Below are 20,369 nucleotides of genomic sequence, written 5' to 3' on the forward strand. Positions count from 1 at the left end.
CATTTATCTGAATTACTGCACATTATCACTAAATTAAATTAAAGTTTTTCCTTCTAATTTCATCCAGCTCTGACCACTTCTGCAGCTGCTTACTCAACTGTCCTATGCATGTGACATTTCAACAAGAATTATTTAACTGTTCGGGGTATTAAACTCCTAAAGAAGTTATTAAAACTAGTTTTATAAATTGAAATGAAAAGAAATCTCAAATTACTAGCTTACAAGGCATCTTTCCTTCAAAACTCTACACATATAGTTAATTGACAGAAGTATGAAAGAATAGATGCTTCTCCTTGTGTTTATCAATGATGATAATGCAGACATTAATGTTAAAAGGGTAAATTCCTTGCTTAATGGGCCTCTAAATGCCTTTTGTTCACTGCACAGCTCTTTTTAATTTCCTACCTGAGTTACTTGCTAACAACAGGATGAAGAGAATAAAGTTGTTATTAGGATGTTAAGGCTCTGAAATAAAAATGTGAAATAGAAAAAAGAACACACACTAATCTCCATTGCAACAGAAAAAGTCTATGGAATGAACATTCAGAGACACTTTTTTTCATTTTTAAACAAACACAATTCAATTCTGATTGCAGTTAAATTACAGCAGATCCTAGTAACTGGACCAGAATTGGTGAAATTATGCTAACTGGAACAGAGAACAGAATCTCATCACCTGCTCGCTTAATACAATATTCCTATTCAAGCCTAGAAGAAAAGTACAAAATATTATAATGTATATTAAATAGGGAAGACAAGTGAGAGCAAACTCACAGAAAATGAGCCCTCACATAATTATAATGTCTAAGAATTAAGTCTGATACCAATGGTATTCAAGAGCACACAGTTATTGCCACAGCATGAAGGTCTCTGTTGTAACTACTTTCAGCACTCTCTCTTTACAATTGCACAGAAATGAACAATTAATATATAAGCAGAACATTATTGCAGAGAGGCTGTTACATTTCAAGACCTGGCTGAAGATCAAATGTGCTTCCATGGGTGAATACTCTCAGCATTCACTATTTCAGATCCCTTAGGCAGAAGGGAGGACAGCATCATGAGCTGCTGCAGAGTCTTGTTGTAACCCTGACAGCTCTGGGGCTGGGGAAGGCTGTGCTCACACTGGGGGGAAGCAGCAAGGGCCAAGAATGCTCCCTGCAGCAGGGGTGCCTGGCAGGAATCTGGGGCCTTTTCCCCAGCCTGAGGACTGTGAGCAGGGCAGCCTGGAGATGCTGAGGGCTGTGAGCAGGGCAGCCTGGAGATGGGAGTCAGGATCAGCTGGGACAAGTCCACGGTGATGACACTGGTCTCAAAACAAACCAAAAATACAACGCAGGGGCAGGTGCAGTGATGGCAGCCTGGGTCAGATGCAGCCCAGCGATCACCAGGCAAGTTGTAGAATGATCTGGGTTTGAAGGAACCTTAAAGGTGATCTAGTTCCCCCCCTTGTGTCACAGGCAGGGACACCTTCCACTGGAGCAGATTGCTCAAAGCCCAATTCAGTCTGGCCTTGACCACTTCCACTGCGGACTCACCAAACAAGTCCATTAGACAAGGCAGGTTCCAGGTGAGGCTGGGGGGGCAGGGACATGGCTGTGGCTGAGCTGGACGGAGAGCAGCACTCCTACAGCTCAGCTCCAGCAAGGACCAAGAGCACAGGCCAGAACTCAGATGAGCAGAGGACAGGGGACCCAAGTGAGGCTTGGTCAGGACTGTCAGTGCCCTCACAGCCTTGACAGCAACTCCATTCCCCACAAACAAGGTGTGTCCTCACACCTGAGGGTTCAGAACAGGAAAAGGGATTTAGCTGGTGCAGGTTGTCAGTGGATAACTTTATGGACACTCACCCAGGGCAGGGACAATGCCTGGAAAGGGGCCACAGCAGACAGAACTAGAGGGTGTCAGAAACCCTATAGACCAGCCTTAAGGAGCTGCCAGGTGGGTTCTGAGAGGAGATTCACTCAGGAACTGGGGCTGGACAGGGGGCCAGTACAATGAGGTCACCAAAGCCAGCCCGGCTGATGGCACAGGAGGAGTTGCAGAAGATCCCACACAGCCGTGGGCCAGGCCCCACTGTGCTCAACTCAGGACTTAGGAATGCCTGATCCAGCTGTCAGGGTGTAGCAAGGAGCAGCTGCTCATGAGGACAAGGAGACAATGACATGATAGGGCTGGTAGGGGTGGGCAACTTGACACGGGGGTGATTCCCACAGACCCAGGCAGGGTGAGCTTCAGGCCCAGCCAAGAGTCCAGATCATCATAGAAGATTTTGGACCTGCCTCATCACTGCAGGCAAGGTAGAAACACAAGTTAGGTCAGGCCTAGTGGTGGTGTCTCCTTGTGGGTCACTGTTCCAGTGCTTTTGCTCTTGCTTTCCAACACTAGCAAGTCACAAATTTTTAATTAAAGTCCAGCTTTTGATTCTTCCTGTGGACACTAGCAGGAAAGAAACTGTGAACCTGAGAGAAAAGGTATTGCCAGTTAGGTTTGATACTTGGTCTACCTTAGTTCAGGCAAAATGGAAGAAGCTGTTACAGGAAGAGGCATTCAGATAATAACTAGTAGAAGCTGTACTAGCTCCCAGATAGTCATTTTACAGTGCATAAAGTAGGGGTTTTGCTTTAAATAAAGGGTGTGTCTTTACCCAGATTATGAAACTGTCCAGTTATTAAGTTTTTGGTACCCAAAATATTAATGTGAATCCCTAACAATCACTCAAATGCAGTTTACAGTATGATTTCTCATGTTTCACTTGGCACATTTGCACTTGGAAGAGTATGGGCAAAAAGCTATGAAGGCCCTTACATGAAACATCGACAAATGGAAAGATAAAGGTTGACAGGAACAGTGGAGAGGAAAAAAAAAGTATTGGAGACTTTGCTATCCTGGAAAAGGTAGCATGACAGAATACTGATGATCAGTCCAAGAAGTTTGAAATTGAGCTGGTGGTAAAGGAAGGCACCAGAGAGATTGAAAATGGATAGAAGTGAGTGCAATACAAATATGTTCAAGAAAGGCAGTCTTAGCTTTGTGTGGATTTAAGGAGATTGGAGTGCTTATCTGGAAAGGCAGGAGAAGAAAAAAGGGATAGAAGGGATAACAATGCACTTTAAATGTAAATAGTAAAGAGATTTCTCTTAAATTATATTTTATCTATAACAATAAGAAGGAGGGCAGATAATATGAATCATTCAGACAAAGTTTATACTGAAATGCATAAAGTAGAGAGATCTGTAGCATTCAGCATTGTATTTCTTGTATTCCTAGCAGTAAAGTTGCAGCTGTAGTCCTGTGCTTGCACCACTCTGTAAGAAATCTACAGAGAACCCAAAACAGAGCAGGGAGGATAATGGAAAGATTATAACATGTGACCTATGAGAAATTACTGCAGCTGGGACAGTTTAATCTAGAAAAGTCAAGAGACCTGTAACTAAAGTACCAGCCTGCCTGCTGAATATCAGCTCTCTACTCCAAATCCTCAAACTATTGTTTCAAAATCTTAACCACAGTAGTCATACAAAAGCCGAGGAGAAGAAATCTGTTCTCCTAAAAATGTGTCCAGTAGCAAAAGCAAGCAGTAGCAGTAGTTTGCAGCAATGGAGGTTCAGATTAGACATTCAGAAAAACTTTCTGGTAAGAGTGTTGAGTGGATTAAATAGATAATTTGGGTTCTGGGAAGGGAAGGACCAACAGAGGTTAGCTAATCCAATTGCTTTCTAACCTCTGAGCATCCATCAGTAAAGTGTCACTGCTGAGAATCCCTCAACCTCCCCTAACAACATTTCCTCAATAAGTAAAAGCTTGATTATTAAAATTATCAAGGACAATCTAACATCAGGACAGACTGACTTAACATTTCCCACACTAAGTGACCATCTCTCTGACTGAGGAAGAGTGAAATGAAGACAGACGCCCTCTTGGTCAAAACCCAACCATGATTTCTCCAAATTAGCTTCAGAAGTGCTTATAAAAGTAGTTCATGAAAGAGCAAGAACACAAAGAACCTCTCCCAAAGTGAGTAACTCCACTTATTCAAAGCAGTGCTACAAAGCACAGATGAACAGCATCACCAAAGGCCACTATTTTCAAGAATTTGTGTATTTCAGATGATTTACATGTAAACCATATCAGAATTAATATGATATTTTTAGTTAAACTCTTATATAAGGCTGACTAATTTGATTCTATACAAGCATCCTAAGAATATAGATTTTATTAAACATCCTACCTTCACTAAAGAATTGAGGAAAGAACCAGGTATAAAATCACACTGTACACACAAATACTATGTTTTTACTTTTCATAATTTATGGACTGTCACTGCATATAGAAAAATTTGGAGGATTTAATCTGCATACATTTTATAAGACTATTTCATAAATAGTAAAAATTTTTTATTTATTCTGACAAAAAGAGTATAGTTTATAAGCATTGTGAATTCCACTGGAATGATGAACTGCTTTTAAAAATTAATTAAAGCTACAGTATCAGCCAACATTATATGGAAGCAGCCAAGGCGATGAAATCCTATAGGGTGTAGTCTAATTTATACCTTTCATTCTCTACCTTTTTTTCCCACCTACACAGGAGGGAAAAAAAAATATCAACCATTGTGGGGTTTTGATCTCAGTCTAAAAATATGTGATTTAACAAATTGATCATCTCAGCAATAAGGTATCTTTTTTCTGCTATTTTTGACTATTAATTCTAGCAGGTCTAGAATTAGCATGACATTGATGGATACATAGATATATAAATGCAGGGATTCATGCATACACATACACATACATAGAAACACAGTATTTTAATAAATCTGCTCCAGACATAAACCATTCCTTCATCTTGCAAAGTCTTGCAGTTGACCTTATGAAGTCTTTCAGTTAAAACCTTCAGTATCCAAAATATTTCCATTGAAGCAAAATTTATTAAAGCTTATCCGTTAAATATTCAGTAATTTATTCTGTTTTCCTTTAGATGCTTGTTTTTGAAGTCAAACACTATTTAACCACACAGGTTTTTTCAGTTTCCTGATGACTTTTGAACAGAAATTATGTGAGGGTCTGCTTGTCTTCATTTTGACTCAGTTATAAGTCAGAAGACTTTTGCAGCCTCTCTCAGGCAAAGACCATTTAAAATGCAACTTCTGCTGTGCTAACTGGTGCTTGAGATCCATGAAGCTCAGAGAGGGATCACAGTTTCCCTTTGAGAAATGAGAGGATTTAAATATAATATTTAAACAGATTTTTTAAACTCTTTTATAATTAATTGTTGCAGTTTGAGAACTGAAGTTCTGTATTAAAAAACCCCAAACCACTATGTATCAGGTGGAACCCTCCTAACAACTGAAGTTTTTCCTTGTTTGGTGCCTGTTTATTTCAGACCTTGAAATTAGTGGTAGGAGGATTGGGATCATGGTTTCCTGGCTTGTTTGCCTGTAATTTGTACACCCTGGGACAAGATTTTTATGCATCAGATGTCTGTTAAACCCAAGCAGCTGTTGCAAAGGGCTCAATGATTAAAGCCTATGGTGATATGTCCCTGTGCCTTGTGAAGAAGTGTCAGGAGGCTGCCCAGGAGACCATGATCAGCCTGACACAGAATATTGGTTACAGAAAAGAAATTAGATGCATGAACTTCCCCACCCATGCCTCTTGCTCCACTGTTCTTTTAAAAGCTGGCTGACTTGTAAGGATTCACAGAAGATCATCTGTTGAGCTTTTCCAATCCAACCTAATTTGTATTTATTTATCTTAGAGAGTAGAGAAGACACATTCCAGCCTTTTGAAAGCTCATTTAGCCCCAACAGCTACAAGATGCAGTTTAGGATATGTTACTCAAGATATCCAATATGTTGACTAAGATTTTTAGACAAATTCCATTTGGACAGACATGACAGACCCTACATCCTTCTCTCTGCGATTATTTCAACTTCCTCTCTCTTGTAATGAGGTGCACAATATTTCTTTTCATGCTCTTCAAACAGAAGGACAGAATACATGAAGCATTTACCAGAGATAGAAATTAAATAAGCAGCATGAAAAGTATTCCACTTCCACTTTGAAATTCTGGCCCAGCTTAGATAGGTAATAACACTACTGCAAGAGAGACATCACATGTATATGGAAAAAAATATCATTCTGTAATGTTACATGTATATGGAAAAACCTATCTGTAGAGAAGATAAATCACAATGCATCTGGAGTCAATAGCACACTCTCAGCATGAAAGCAAAGATGAAATTCATCCTTTCATACTCAAAAGAAATAGAAGGCAAGGGAATTTACATTTCCAGTACATTGGCAATCATCCAACTTGAAGAACCTCTGCTTTCCTTTTATCTCTATTCCCATTGCTGCCTGATCAGGGAGGGCTGGGCACTCACCTGGATGTGTCCATACCTGCTGCTACACCTTCAGGACACCAGCACCAGTCCCTGAGGAGCTGGCATATGTGGTTGGGTTTATAAAAGGGCTGCCTGCTACCTCTGGCTGCTCCAGTCCTAGCACTGCTCATCTGTGCTGTCCAAATATTCTTCTAACAGCATAACACTCCTGCAAATATTTCTCCTAAGAAAATGAGCCACAAATTTCAGGCCGAGTGCTGCATTAATCATGGTTTAATCATTTCCCTTGAGTATGCTTTCCATAATGTGTGAGTAGTTCTTGCAGAATCACTGATAAAGGAACTTAGTTAATAGGGAAAAGATTCAGCTGTGAGATTCGCTTAGTTTGGCTACCTGTTTTTCTTGTTTAGCCACCTATTTTGACACCTATTTTCCCTTTTTCTTGACAGCTGTCTCATTCTTTCTTTTTACATTCTCTTTTCTTTCTACTTTCTTTCTCATCTCCTCTTATTTACTTATCTACCCCTTTCCCTTTCACCTAGTTCATACATTTTTGTATTACACTTGGTTTTCTTTGAAGATGTGCAGAAGATAAATACATTTGAAATTCAGGTCTCAAGGGGAAAGACCCTGAGGCACAATTCTCTTGTAACTCCTCACCGTCTGGATGGCCTTAGATGCTCGTGTCCTCTGATGAAGTCTGATTTTTAAAAACAACACTGACAGTGCCCACTGAAGCTAAGTATTACTGAAATCTATTTTTGATTCTATCAAGGTTAACAATAGCCAATGGAGCCTCTCTGTTCTAAAAATTTTTGGCTTTATATTATCTTGGTTTAATAACTCTCATGCTATTTAAGAGTAAGAAAGATGGTAATTTCACTTCAGCAGTGTAGAAGCTATGGTTGTGTGTTGAAGCAGCTGTACAGCAGAACCAAAGATGTAGTCGTGGTTCCTGGGCAGGTGTCAGCCAGGTTCCATGTGAAGGGCCTGGGAACTCTGAATTTGCCCATGATTAGAAGCATTTTGCTGCATTCAGAGAGAGCTGCTACCATTACAGCCATGTTCTTTATCCATCTCTCGGCAGAACAGAACGACTCTTTTGCCAAAACTGTTATAATAGCTTTTACTAAAAGGCAATTAATTTTTTCAGCACCAAGAATTTGGTACTCGCTGCCCCGTGCTCCTCCTGGGAGCGGAGCGGGCAGGCAGGAGCTGTCCGGTCAGCACCGCCTCGCCTCCGCTGCTTCTGAACCGGCCGAACCTCGCCGCGGGTGGCTCTGAGGGGTGACCGAGGCCGCCCTGCCCTGCCCGGCTGTGCAGCCGCGCCCGGGCTCGGGGCGGACACGGCGGTGCCGGCTCGGGGTGCGGCGCTGCCCGCCCAAAGCTCCGGCACTGAGAGCGCCGGCCGTGCTCGGAACGCGGCTCGGGCTGGAGCCAGCAGCGCCCTGGGGCCGAGAGGGTCAGTGGGATCCTGGGGTGCATTAGGGACAGCAGTGCCAGCAGGGCAGGGAGGTGATCCTGCCCCTCCACCCAGCCCCAGTGAGATGAATGTGTCTGGAGGGCTCGGTCCATTTTTGGGCTACTCAGCACAAGAGACCTAGAGTGGGTTCAGTGAATGGGGACAAATATGGTTAAGGGACTGGAGCACCTCTCTAACAAGGAAAAGATGAGGAAGTCGGGCCTGTTCAATGTCTACATGAGACGACTGAGAGGGAACCTCATTAATGTGTATAAATATTCAAAGGGGGGACGCCAAGAGGACGGAGCCTTTTGGAGGCTCCTCTCGGACTTGCCAAGCTTAGGACAAGAGGCAGCAAGGAGAAACTGATGCACAGGAAGCTCGACCTGAACATGAGGAAGAACTTCACTGTGCAGGTGACCGGTCAGTGGAACAGCTTGCCCAGAGAAGTTGTGCAGTCTCCCTCACTGGAGATGTTCAAGAACCTCCTGGTGCCATGCGCTGTGCCACGGCCCTGCCCGAGCCGGGGTCCGGAGCCGCTGCCCGCGCTCCCCTCCGGCCGGGCCCATCCGGCCCCCTGAGACCCGCGGGGGCGGGGCCCGCCCGCGGAGCCGCCGTGGGCAGCGCGCGGTGGCGCGGCGGGGCGGCAGCCAACCAGGAGCCCGCATGCAAATAAGCCGGCCCCGCCCCCGCGCGCGCAGAGCGGGGCGGGGCCCACCGGTTGCCGTGGCGACGCGAGCGGCCGAGCCCCCGGGCGGCTCCCGGGGAGACCCCCCGCGCCGGGCGGGCCCGGGCGGCGGCCATGCCAGTGCGTGCGGCCGGTGCTGAGTCAGGAAGAGGCATCCCCAAATCCCGGTCCGAGACCATGGAGGAGCTGGAACACACCTGCCCACAGCCGCGCCTGGTGAGTCGGGCCCGGCCGCGGCCCGCCCGCTCGAGCCGCGCCGGGCGCTGCGGGGCCGCTGGGCCGGGGGTGAGGGAGCGAGCCCGCGGGCGGCCGGTGCCGCCTCACGGCGGGTCCCTGTGTGCCCCGCCAGGGACAGGGCCAGCGAAGGCTGTCCGAGGTGGGCTGTGCCGTGCCGTGCAGGAACTCGAGGCAGTGCGGTGACAGCCAGGCAGGATCCCTGCTCCGCCCGTTAGAAACCCGGATCCCCCGCGCTCCCCGCGGGTCCGGGCGCGCCCGGGCACCGGCGCGGCTGCCACATGTGTGCGGGTGGCGGGAGCGGCGGCGGGAGGCGTGTGAGGGCCGAGCCGTGCTGCGATCGCAAAAGCTGCCAGTTTCCAGTGGCGGATGCAGAGGAGCCGCGGCGGGGGCCGATGGCCGGTCCCGGCCGCTCCGGTGCCGCTCCCGCTGCCGCTCCCGCCGGCAATGGCAGCGCCCGCGGGCTCCTCGGTGAGCGCCCCGCGCTGCCCTGCGGGCCGGGTCCCGCACGGGTTACTGCGCTCAGAACGGCAAATCCCGCTTTTCTCAACTTCAGCAGTCCGGTGAGGAGTTGCCGGTTCGATTCAGGATGTGTAAGAAAGAAGAGTCTCGGAGAGCTGCGGGTTTTGAGGGGACAGGAGAATGAGGGAGGGCCGGGAGAGTGATACTTAAAATAACTCCTCTGATGTTCATTGCCTAAAGACTCCCTCAGACCGTGTAGGCAACTTCACAAGGATGCTGTACCCCAAGAGTTCGGGTTCTGAGAGCTGTCCTTCTTTTCATGTGCTCGTTTAAAATTTGGAATGTTTCCTTCTTATTTAAACCTGTTATTATTCCCACCAAGAAAGATCTCTCCTTACTTCAGCATGGTATGCACCCTTGGCAAGGTGATAGAAAGTTAATAACAGCAATACATAAATGCAGTCACAGAATTGTGGAGGCAGTGTTAAGATGTGAGAATGCATGATGTATGCAACAGTTTAGTACTAGAAATTAGATCACTTTAACACCAGAATTCAGTCGCAGGGCTAATTAAAACATATTTAAACATCAAACTTCAGTAATTAAACTTAATATTATAGTTGAGACATTGTTCTGATTTGACAAGAAATAGCAACAGTCAATGGAGCTGACCTAAATTAATGTTTTCTTCTTGCTCATGTTATAATTAGATTCAGCTTTAAAGAAGACTGTTAATTTGTTCATGGAAAGCTTTTGGAGCTGTTTTAATAGGGAAAGTTAGCTCAGATGTAGTTACTGCACTGTGTTCATATAGACTGTCTGAGATTTCTCTGTCAAAAGCTCAGATATAACAACCTGTTTGAATATATTACTCTGTGCAGTCTGACATTTTAAAAGATTTTAAAGAAAGAAGTGACAATATGATACTAGTATTTACAGTATCATGCATTCTGGTATAATTTCTGTGGAAATTGTACATGAATGTACATGAATTCATGTGCATGAATGAAACAGAAATTCATTATGATGTTTTAGATCTTCCTGAGTACCAGTAATGGACAATGGAGGCATTTTCAATAAATATTTGTGGAAAGTGTTTCCTTATGAAGTGATACCCCATCAATCATCAGATCTGTGTTATCTTCAGGCTAAAAAAAAAGGTTACCTGGTGAAGTATCGTGCAGTGCACTGAACTCAGAGCATAGGGAGTGAGGCCAACAAGTGTAGTCAAGCAGTGTCTGAAGTGAGAAAAATTAAGGGTGGGTGTTCTGAAGAGTTAAAGTGAATCACCCCTTGACAGAAAGTCTAATAACATGGACATCGAGTTCCTCTGAGAACTTTTTTAAGATCTCCAGTACCTGATGTGATCTCATCCTTTGCAGGCAGCATGTGCAGTGGTGGGGCAGTAACCTTGTCACCTAGATTATTAGTGTCAAGGAAAAAGGGTGTCTCAGGTAACATTTTAGTATTGTTGGACCTCAGGATGATACCTCAGGGATGGCTCTGGTACTTTAGAGTTATACAGCTGGTGGCAGCTCTGTGATATTTACAGGTGACTTCTTAATGCTGTTCGTTGGTTCTCACACATCTCTAAAATTAATTATCTGGGCTTTCAGGTTATATCTAGGCTAAGTTGAAGGAAGAAGTTTTTCTTGAGAAATCACTTCAAATTTTAGAAGGTGAAAAGGGGCTGGTTCTTTTCTGAAACTCTTGTTGTCCTTTTCATTTGAAACAGGAATTATTTCTTTAAAGCTGTAAAATGTAAACATTTTTAATGGATATGTGCCATTAGAGCTCTGATTTTGGGCTATGAAGTCTGCTGGCTTGTCAGGAGCTGTCACATTAGCACCAAACAACCTGTGTCCTTCAAAGATCAGAAAATCAGGGGACATTGAAGGCAATTCTAGGGTAAGTTTCAATATGTATTGAAACCTGATGTTTTCCAGTGCCTGGTACTGTTGTCATTCTAAATTGCCATTAATTTTTTCCCAAGACACTCTGTGTATTTTCTTAACCAGCTGGAGCATTAATGAGCGTTTGTGTTGCTTCAATGAATTTCTCTGCTCCGTTTCTGACTTAATCTTTGCCTTCTTTATGTTCTCAACTTCCATATATCTTAATGTCAGAAAAATGTCTCTCTGAGAGACCCCACAGCTCTTGGTCTCCATGCAAACAGAGGAACAAACCCATCAGAGGAACAAACCCATTTTACCTGTAGTGGTGATTTTAGGAGTTCTTTGGTCAAGAAAAAACCCCTCAGAAATAGCATTTCTCCAATGCTGGTTTGTTCTCATCTGCTGCAGTCCCATTCATACTTTTAATCCTCAGAATACCCGTGGTCATGGGACCTTCACTGTTGTCAGTGGGACAAACATGACCCCAGTCATGTCATGCACACATTGATGGCATGGTAGCTGTCCCTGGATAACTTTCAGTGGGCTGCAGAGTTCTGCTGGGCTGTGCATCTCAGCCTGGGATTCCTGCCCTTAGGGTTTGCCCACGTGCATCAGTACTAGAAAGGAAAGCTCTTAGTCTAACTGAGAGATACCACAGCAGGAAATACCAAGGAGGAAATACAAAACCCTGTGAAATTATGTGCTCATATTTTTACAATTTATTTATCTCACTTGGGATTGAGAGTTTCACTTTGGTCCCACCTGTGTGTGTAGCTCCTTGAAGGATTGGTGTGTCCTTTGAAAATTACCAATCTTCACATGAAAGAAACAAACATTTCAGCACACTTTGTTCAGGAAGACAGTTCCATGTGATATATTTCATAAAAGAAAATAATGGCAATTTATAAGGACAGTGCTGCAGATAAGGCAAACCCAAATACACATTGAAACTTACTGGAAAACAAACTTCAGAATGTACTGCTTGGTCTCATCTTTCCCTTGAACATACTGAGAGCTTCTTTTCCTTGTATTTCATGTCTCTGTCTTCCAACACAGGCAGCAGTCGAAACGTGATAAAGTACTCGTAGGACCAGGGAACCAATGTCTTATTTTGAAAACTTATCAGAGCCTAACTGAGGGTTAGATAAGTTGAGGCAATGCAGGGCGTTCCAACATACATTTCCATCACAGTACTTAATTTAAGAAACCAGATAAGCAGAAACCCACCTGAGTTAGCTGGGGTGAATTACAGGGGAGGAGAGGAGCAGATAGGTGGGAATGTGGTTGGTTTGGCCTGTGCTCACAGGCACATCAGTGGGTAGAGGGCGAGGCAGGAGGAATTAAGCAGCAGTTTCATTAATTTAAAGTGAATCTATCTTTAAGATGATGTAAAACACAGGTAATTGCTTTTTGTTCTGTCTGCTCTGCCCTAGGCAGTGCTATCCCCAAAATACTGGGCTGTTCAAGGGTGTGACATCCACACTACCCTTGGGTGTCTGTTCTCAGACAGCTGAAGCTGTAGCCAGCTCTCATTTCTTGTACAGGAGGTGGCACTGGGGCCTGTGTGGAAGTACCCAGAAAGTTTATTGGGGGCTTTTTTCCATCATCATTGCAAGGACAGACTAGCTGGACGCTCCATCTGTCCATATGGCAGATCAAACCTGTTCTGCCAAGGCACTGCAAGTGTCACAGCCCCGTTTGGTTCACCCTTGCAGTCCCAGCACTGCTCCAAAGCCCACATTTACTTCTGGAGTGTTGTGAGATTCAGAGGCTACAGGCTTTTACAGGTCAGTAGGAGTTGGGTATTAATTAAAAGGTACTTCTTGGGGCCACTGAATCTACTTGGAGAATGAGACTCCAGTACAACTGAATGTGACAGATCTCACATAATTTTAGGTATCAGCTGCTTCAGCCATTTTGTTGGTTTTCTTGATTTTTTTGGAAAAAATGAGTACATTAATTCTATTTTTTTCCAATTATTCAAGTGCATTTGGAAAACACTTATTTTTTATTTTCTTGAAGAGAAGAGGAGAACATTTTAGTGTTTACACACACTGGAGCTGTATAATGGTTCAAGGAGTCACTCTACTTTAGACAATTTTTTGTTGCTGCTGTTAAGCAATGAACTCAAACACAGAATCTGAAATAATTGCAAGGAAAGTGTGCATGCCTCAGATTCCTGTATTTTCATCCCTTCATATTTACAAAGAATGTTTTAAGAGGTTCTGATGCAATCCCTAGAATAATTTCAGTATTTTATTTCCATGAGCTTTCATAGATCTTCATATTCATCTTTCCTATATCACTGGAAGGCAATTTTAATCAGAGGAGCCAATGATTAATGCAGGGGAAGTTTATTGTGGTTAAAAAGCGTCCCATGCATCTGTTTCTCTCACGTGATGATATGACAGGGGGTCTGCCATCTGTTTACTTCAGTGTGGAATTAAGCATAAATAAATATGTAAATAGCTTTACATTTAAGGAACCCAAAATTGCTTTATTTGACTAAATATTTATTTGGTCCTTTAGAAGTTTGGCTTTTGCTCTGGATTCATTTTCATTTTCATAAATGTTGGCCAGTATATAAAACCACAAACGCATAAAAATGTGCCAAGTGAAGTTTGTGCTTGAGGACATGTAGCAATTTTTTCTGCACTTAGAAAAACCTAAATTGCTCATAGACATGAAAAATCTGCTTAGATTTTCCCCTATTACATCAGAGGACATGCAGTTTATATACCTTCTGAAATGCTACAGTTTCTGCAAAAAAATGTTGCAGTACATATTTTTCAGGTACACAGAACCACAGATACCTTTTCAGGAATCAGAAATAACCCATAAACACAGGGAGAAAGCACTACATTCTATATTTTGCATTCTGTGCTTGAAATGCAATGATATTTTAGAAACAGGTTTTATTAGGAGAATATTGCCAACTTCTTAAACTGTGCTATTGCCATTACGACAAAGGTTTGTATCATACCTTTAAAAAGGAGTGGAAAAATATTGTAAATAGATTCTCTCTATTTACAATATCTCTCCCTCCTCAGGAGCATAGACAACATTATAATATAACATATGTATAAAGTGTAAAAAGAACTCAGCACATGCGTAATATGGAGCAGAAGAAATACAGAATTAGGAGGCAGATTCTGACTACACAGGAGAGAATATGTGTAGTGTGTACTCACACATCCACAATCATGCACAGACATTCAGCCATAGCTGTCTGTCCCAGTGTGTCCTTTGTTTCCATGTAGTCTGCTTCCCTGTTTTACACACATACAGATGGTATAAGTTGAAAACCTCTTGAAAGGCACTGGATGAATCAGGGATCTTGTAAAGAAGCCCATCACCCTCTCTATGGGAAAATGGATTTTCCCAGAGTTTTTCTGCTGACAGCTGAGAACTGCAGAGTATGTGTCTCCTGTGCAGGAGGAAAAAATGTTTGGGTTTTTTTTGCTTCTTCATAGCTCTGTCTCTGAGCAATGGTTTGTACACAATGCTGTTGTACGTCTGACATTGAATAATTGATAATTGTAAAATATCTCTGTAGAGAAGCACAAGTAGAGATTGATTATTTGGCCAAGTTCACCCAATAGTTTAGCTGTGTAACTGAGTTGCTTTCAGAAGATTAACCCTTGCCTGTGTTAAAGCAGAGTTGGTTCTTTTAGCCATATATATCAGGTGAATTTGCACATGACACTGTGTGGGGTAGGAGTGTTGGTCTGTTTGAGGGTAGGAAGGATTTACAGAGGGACCTGGGCAGGCTCATTAATGGGCTGGGGATAGTTGCAGGAGCTCAGTAAGGGGAAGTGCCCTGTCCTGCACTTGGGTCACAACAGCCCCCTGCAGCATTACAGGCTGGGGCAGGAGTGGCTTGGGAGCTGCCCAGCGGAAAGGCTCCTGGGCTTGCTGGTCACCAGCCAGCTGACAGTGAGCCAGCTGTGCCCAATGGCACCTGGCCTGTGTCAGCAAGAGTGTGGCCAGCAGGACCAGGGATTGTCACCTTTACTCAACAATGGTGAGGCCACACCTCGAGTACTGAGTCCAGTTCTTGGCCCCTCACTCCAGAAAAGATACTGAGGTGCTGGAGTGTGTCCAGAGAAGGGCAGCGAGGGTTGTGAAGGGTCTGGAACGTGTCCTGTGAGGAATGGCTGAGGGAGCTGGGTTTGTGCACTCTTGAGGAGGCTCAGGGGAAGCTCATTGCTCCCTAGAACTGCCTGAAAGGAGGCTGAGGTGAGGTGGGAGCTGGTCCCTTCTGCTGTGCCTACAGTGAGTGCACCAGAGGAAATGGCCTTAAGCTGAGACAGAGGAGATGCAGATTAGATATTAGAAAATTTTTTTCAGTGTTAGAGTGGTCAGACATTGGAATAGGTTGCCCAGGGATGTGCAGAGTCACCATCCCTGGAGGTGCTCATGAGGCATCTGGATCTGGCACTGGGTGATGTGTTTTGGTGTCTTAGGGGTTACAGTGGTAGTGCTGGGTTGGAGTGGATGATCCTAAAGCTCTTTTCCAACCTTCATGATTCTGTAATTCTGTACACAAAATGTACAAGTAAAAGAAATGTATAATAGACATTCAAAACAGAGGAGCTGATGTTATCTGCCCTGGATTGATCAGTAAAACACAGTGGCATTAGTTTTGGTCTATTGACTATGGCCAACCTTCAGCACTACTCCTGGGCCAGCAGGCAGCTGCCACTGGGCATTGAGTGGCACATGCTCCACAGCCAGTGTGGTTCTTGCCAATGGTGTCTGCAGGCTGATGATTGGCTACTGGTGCTCCTTTGAAGGAGCCAAAAGCTTCTTTATCCTGGAATGCTGTGCATCCCTCCTTGGTGCTGGGATGTCTGACAGCTTTCCTGTCTGCAGCCATCAGGACAGGAGAACATCCAGGCTCAGGGGCTGCACAGTGCCCTTGCTGCAGTTTGCTCTCGCAGTGAGTCCTGCCTGGATCACTGGCGTGCAGAGCTCCTCCCGTCTCCTTCTGGCTGTGCCAGGGGAGCAAGCTCAGGTGGAGGAGTTCCCAAGGGTCACGTTTCACTTCTAGCTGGTGTTCATGGAGGCTGAGGTGCTTCATTGGCAACTCTTTCACTTGAACTCTGCTTAACTTGGGGCCCATCCCACCTCTAGGGATGATTTTGTTTTCCAAATAACGTGTTCCAGTTCAGTCAGCAGTCATGGCTGTCATGCAGGAATCTTCTCACAAAATTCTTTGGCCTTTTGCAAATATTACACTAGATTACATAATAGTTGTTCTAGTTTCATAATCTATGAATCTCTACATATATACACCATTATGCTTCTTGAAAAGGCAGTGGAAGTTTCTTTTCTTCTGCAGTATCTTCAATTTGTAATTACATCTTGCACTTAATAATTACTTAATACAAATGATGAGCGAAGTATATTTGATTGAAGATTAAGCCCAGAAAGAGCAACAAAGTTAATTTGAAATGCTTGCAAACTGAATGCTAAAGTTACTGTTCTTATGAGGTTAGTTTGCCATATTTTAGTTTGTATCCACCTTCCTGAGTCAGCAAAACTCTAAGAGGATAGACTTTTTTCTATACTGGCATTTGGAGTAGAACAGTTTGTAAAAAGTTTTCCAGGAGACAACCACCAGTAACATTCAATTACAACTTCAATGCTCATAAATTTAGGTTACTGACCCAAACAGGTAGGAGACAGCATGGTTTTCCTTTTTGACTGTGTTTGCTCCCTGAACCCCTGAGAGAAGACCTTGGTAGTCCTTAACGTGGCCTTTCCACTTACAAATAGTGTTCATACCTCAGAAACTTGGCACATACTTATTTTTCAACAGTTTTGATTGGGCTTTTTCTTAAATATTCCTTGAACTGATGTCATTGTTTCCTGCTCTGTAATTACTGTTTCCCAGCATCAGGAGCAGGTTCCCAAAATAATTGTTCCTCATATGAGCAGACCTTACCCACGTGATTTGTTCCAGTGAAATCACTTACCTGTTTTAAATACTGCCTCTGAGACAAAGGGTGGTTACAGCATCAGACCTCCCACGGAATTTCCCTGCCAGTTTCATTGTTCATAAGCACAGCCCCAGCCTGCTTTATCAAGTGTTGCCTCTGTAGCTGTACTGGTTCATGATCTGAAATTTCATTGATCTTTGTTGATGGCAAAATCTTAGCTACAACTTCAATATAAGAGGAGGAGAGAATGTATTGTAGTTACATGAATTAAAAAAAAAGGCAGTAGCTCCTTCCATTAGATGTATTTCCTGCAGTCACCCTGCAGGCAGGGCTATAAAGGCAGGTGCATTATGGCTTGGATGGGTCTGCATTTACCTACTTACAAGAATGTTTCTGTCTTCCTTGCTTCTGTGTAAAAAACCCAGCCCAGCTACCAAACACAGAGAAGCAAGCAAGCAATAACACAAAGGGCTGTAATCAAAAGAGAGGGTGTGGAGGTGCTTGTGTCCTTGACCTGTTATTTCAGGGCTCCTCTTCCTCTACAAATCACCATCAAACTTTCCTTTTAATTGTTAGAGACACAAGTATAAGTGTTTACCTTATTCCTAGGAGCTGAGCTAAATGGCTCCAGTAGCCTAAGAGACTGTGAAGAGAGACAATAAAAAGGCAGTGTCAAGATACACCTGAAAATAAGGTGCTTCTAGCTGTCATGTAGGGTTCCTTCAGGGAAGTGTCCTGGCCCCAGAGCCAGCTCAGGGATGCCAAGCACACTGTGCTCCTCTCTGGGCTGCTGTCTCACCAAATAGAGCTGTGGGTTACAGAGACCTTGCTGGTGCTTGTGGAGCTGTGAGGTGCTTGCTGGGAAAGCCCCCGTTATCCACCTTCCATCTTTTAATGTCCTGATGTTTATTGAGCATCATTCAGTTCTTTTGCAAATTTCCTAGAAAGCAAGTAAGACACTGTTTAAACTTCTCATAGAATGAACAGCTTCTAATATGCAAGGGTTACTAAATATGATGATTTCCTGTACCCTCATTTTACTGAATGCTGTGTCTTAATTTCCAGAAAACAGGACTCTTATTGCAAGAGCTTTTTATCATCTTCTGAAGAAAATATCATTAATAAGTCCTAGTGTTACAATGACTTCTCCATTTGTAACGTGATAAGCTTTCTCTCACATATTACTGCAGGATGGTGCAGGTCTCAGGAGCTTACCTTGGTCCAAAATAGAAAGCAAATTTCACTTGCTTGAGTAATTGCAAAATGTAAATGCCTAGAATATAAGGAAGGCAGAGATGAAGGGAAAATCTGTCAGAGAAAGACAGAAGTACAAAGTCTTTGTCTAACCATATGATTATTGGCAAAACTATAGCAAGCTTCCAAAAGAACTTTAATGGATTAACCAAAATGAAAAGCTGCTATATAAATTACTTGCTGTTTTCTCACAATTCTAATTATTACCATCGAGAAACTGGAAAGAATGCAAGTAATTATATATACAAACTGAAAAGATTTCACAAATTATTTCTGAGTTTTAATAATTTCTTGAAATATTTTCTCTTATGGGCTTTTATGCAAACCAAATGGTCTCATTTTACTCATAAGATGTTTTTGTTAAGCTTAGCAATAATTTTTCTAGGACAGATAAAATAAAATAGTAGTGAGTAGCCATTTGGAAGCTATTGCTATAGCTTTCATCTGTCAGCACATGGTGTTTATGCTTTTCTCTGTTGGGTTTTGACAGAATATGGCTGATTTTAATGTATTGCATTTGATGTATTTTCATATCTAGTAACTGTGAGATCAGAGAGTAAAGGGAATATTGACAGGTCTGGTTCTAAGCCCTGATCTGTAAAGTGAGCTTTAGTGACAAACATTTATAAAAGCTGGACCAATGGGAAGCTGATAGAGGTCGTTCTCCATTGAGCAGAGACCGAAAGAAAAATCTCAGTGTTGCAAAGGTGGTTACATGGATGAAAAGCACCACTGTGTTTGCCTGGGGGGAAAAAGAGATATCTTCCTGCAAACCAGGTCTATTTTCTTCAAATAACCTTCAAGGAAACAACCTCTGCCAAGCTAGGAGCTGATTACCAGTTGCAGGGCTCAGACCATAGCCATTATTGTTTTAACATTTCTGCCTTCCTCTTTATCTCAGCAGGAGCCAGGCTGTATGGGCTGCTGTGTAACTTGACCTTCCTTGGAGATAAAAAGACAGATTAGCACCCAGCAATGGCAAAGCCAGAAGCAAAAAGACAGTATTTAGAAAATAAAGGAAAGATCTGGCACTGTATGATTATGTGTAATGTTCTACACCGTGCAGCGTGGGTGGCCTGATGAACAGTTCCCCTCCATGAAACCCAGACAGAAACTTGGGCTTGGTAATAGTTTCTCCATTTTTAACCTTGTCTGTGCAGAGGTGCTGTGATTTTCATCATGAAGATGCTAATGATGATGATTTCCTTTAACATTTGAGAGTATGGGAAAAAATAAGGAAAGAAAAATGGAAAGGAAAAGTAGGAAACCTACATAAAATTACATTACTTGTAGTAAACAAAATGAATAGCAAATCAGCAGAAAGAACTGGGACTGAATCTTTAAGTCTTTGTTGTTGTTTTTGTTGTCCTCTGAGCTTTCCATGCAACAAACCAGTGAGCCCAGAGATCAGCCAGCAATTAGGCATGACATGCTCTAAGGTGTCTCAGGGATGCTAAAGAATGCTAAATGCTCAGTGATAAATCAGTCAGCATCAAAAATCTGAAAAACTGTGTAAAGGCAGAAATGGTTGCTGTCATGATCATCCATGGGTACTCAAGCTGGTGTGACAACTGTACATTGGATGGTCACTGTCAAAACCCAGCCAAGCCACAGCTGCACAGCCATGAACCCCCAGTTAAATCATGGGGGAGGCACAGTGACAGATTTCCTTCAGCTTTTCTCAACAACTATTTCATCTCAAAAACAAAGCAAACCAAAACTCAGCTATATTTTTGTAAAGATTTCAAGGCAGAAGCTGTAGAAGCTGTTTTTCCTATCAGACTATATGGCAGATAATAAATACCTGAGGGTCTGATGGCTGATAACTTCCTACATAGACATGGGCAGAAAACACAAATTCAGTAATCAAATTTCCTGACAGATAATGCCACGTCAGTCTTCACACATCCTCACACTGTCTCATGTATCTTTAGGTTCTAAGCTCCTCAGAGCAAGTACCCTTGTGGTGCTCTGATCACAGTTAGAGTGTTTTAGTATTTTTACAGAATGTGTCAGACCAGGAAGGAGTTGCAGCTCAGTCAGCTCTTGTTAAATGGGACTTAAGGTTGCATCCTTGCCTTTA

General features: G+C 43.3%; 1 protein-coding gene across 3 annotated transcripts in view; it reads left to right on the top strand.

Moving 5' to 3' along the window:
* The window catches only part of PCYT1B (phosphate cytidylyltransferase 1B, choline), a 41,130-nt gene that overhangs the window by 945 nt on the left and 19,816 nt on the right, over positions 1-20,369 (top strand). For 2 of the 3 annotated variants that reach the window (XM_063182356.1, XM_063182364.1), the window contains exon 1: positions 8,572-8,712. The exons of the other annotated variant lie outside the window; for it this stretch is intronic. In XM_063182356.1, coding sequence (XP_063038426.1) covers positions 8,611-8,712 — 102 coding nt within the window. In that variant the 5' untranslated portion in view covers positions 8,572-8,610. Of the gene's footprint in view, positions 1-8,571; positions 8,713-20,369 lie in introns of those variants that run through there. 3 annotated transcript variants of the gene reach the window in all.

This window comes from Melospiza melodia, chromosome 2 (assembly GCF_035770615.1).
Source record: "Melospiza melodia melodia isolate bMelMel2 chromosome 2, bMelMel2.pri, whole genome shotgun sequence".
NCBI classification, from domain to species: Eukaryota; Metazoa; Chordata; class Aves; order Passeriformes; family Passerellidae; genus Melospiza; species Melospiza melodia.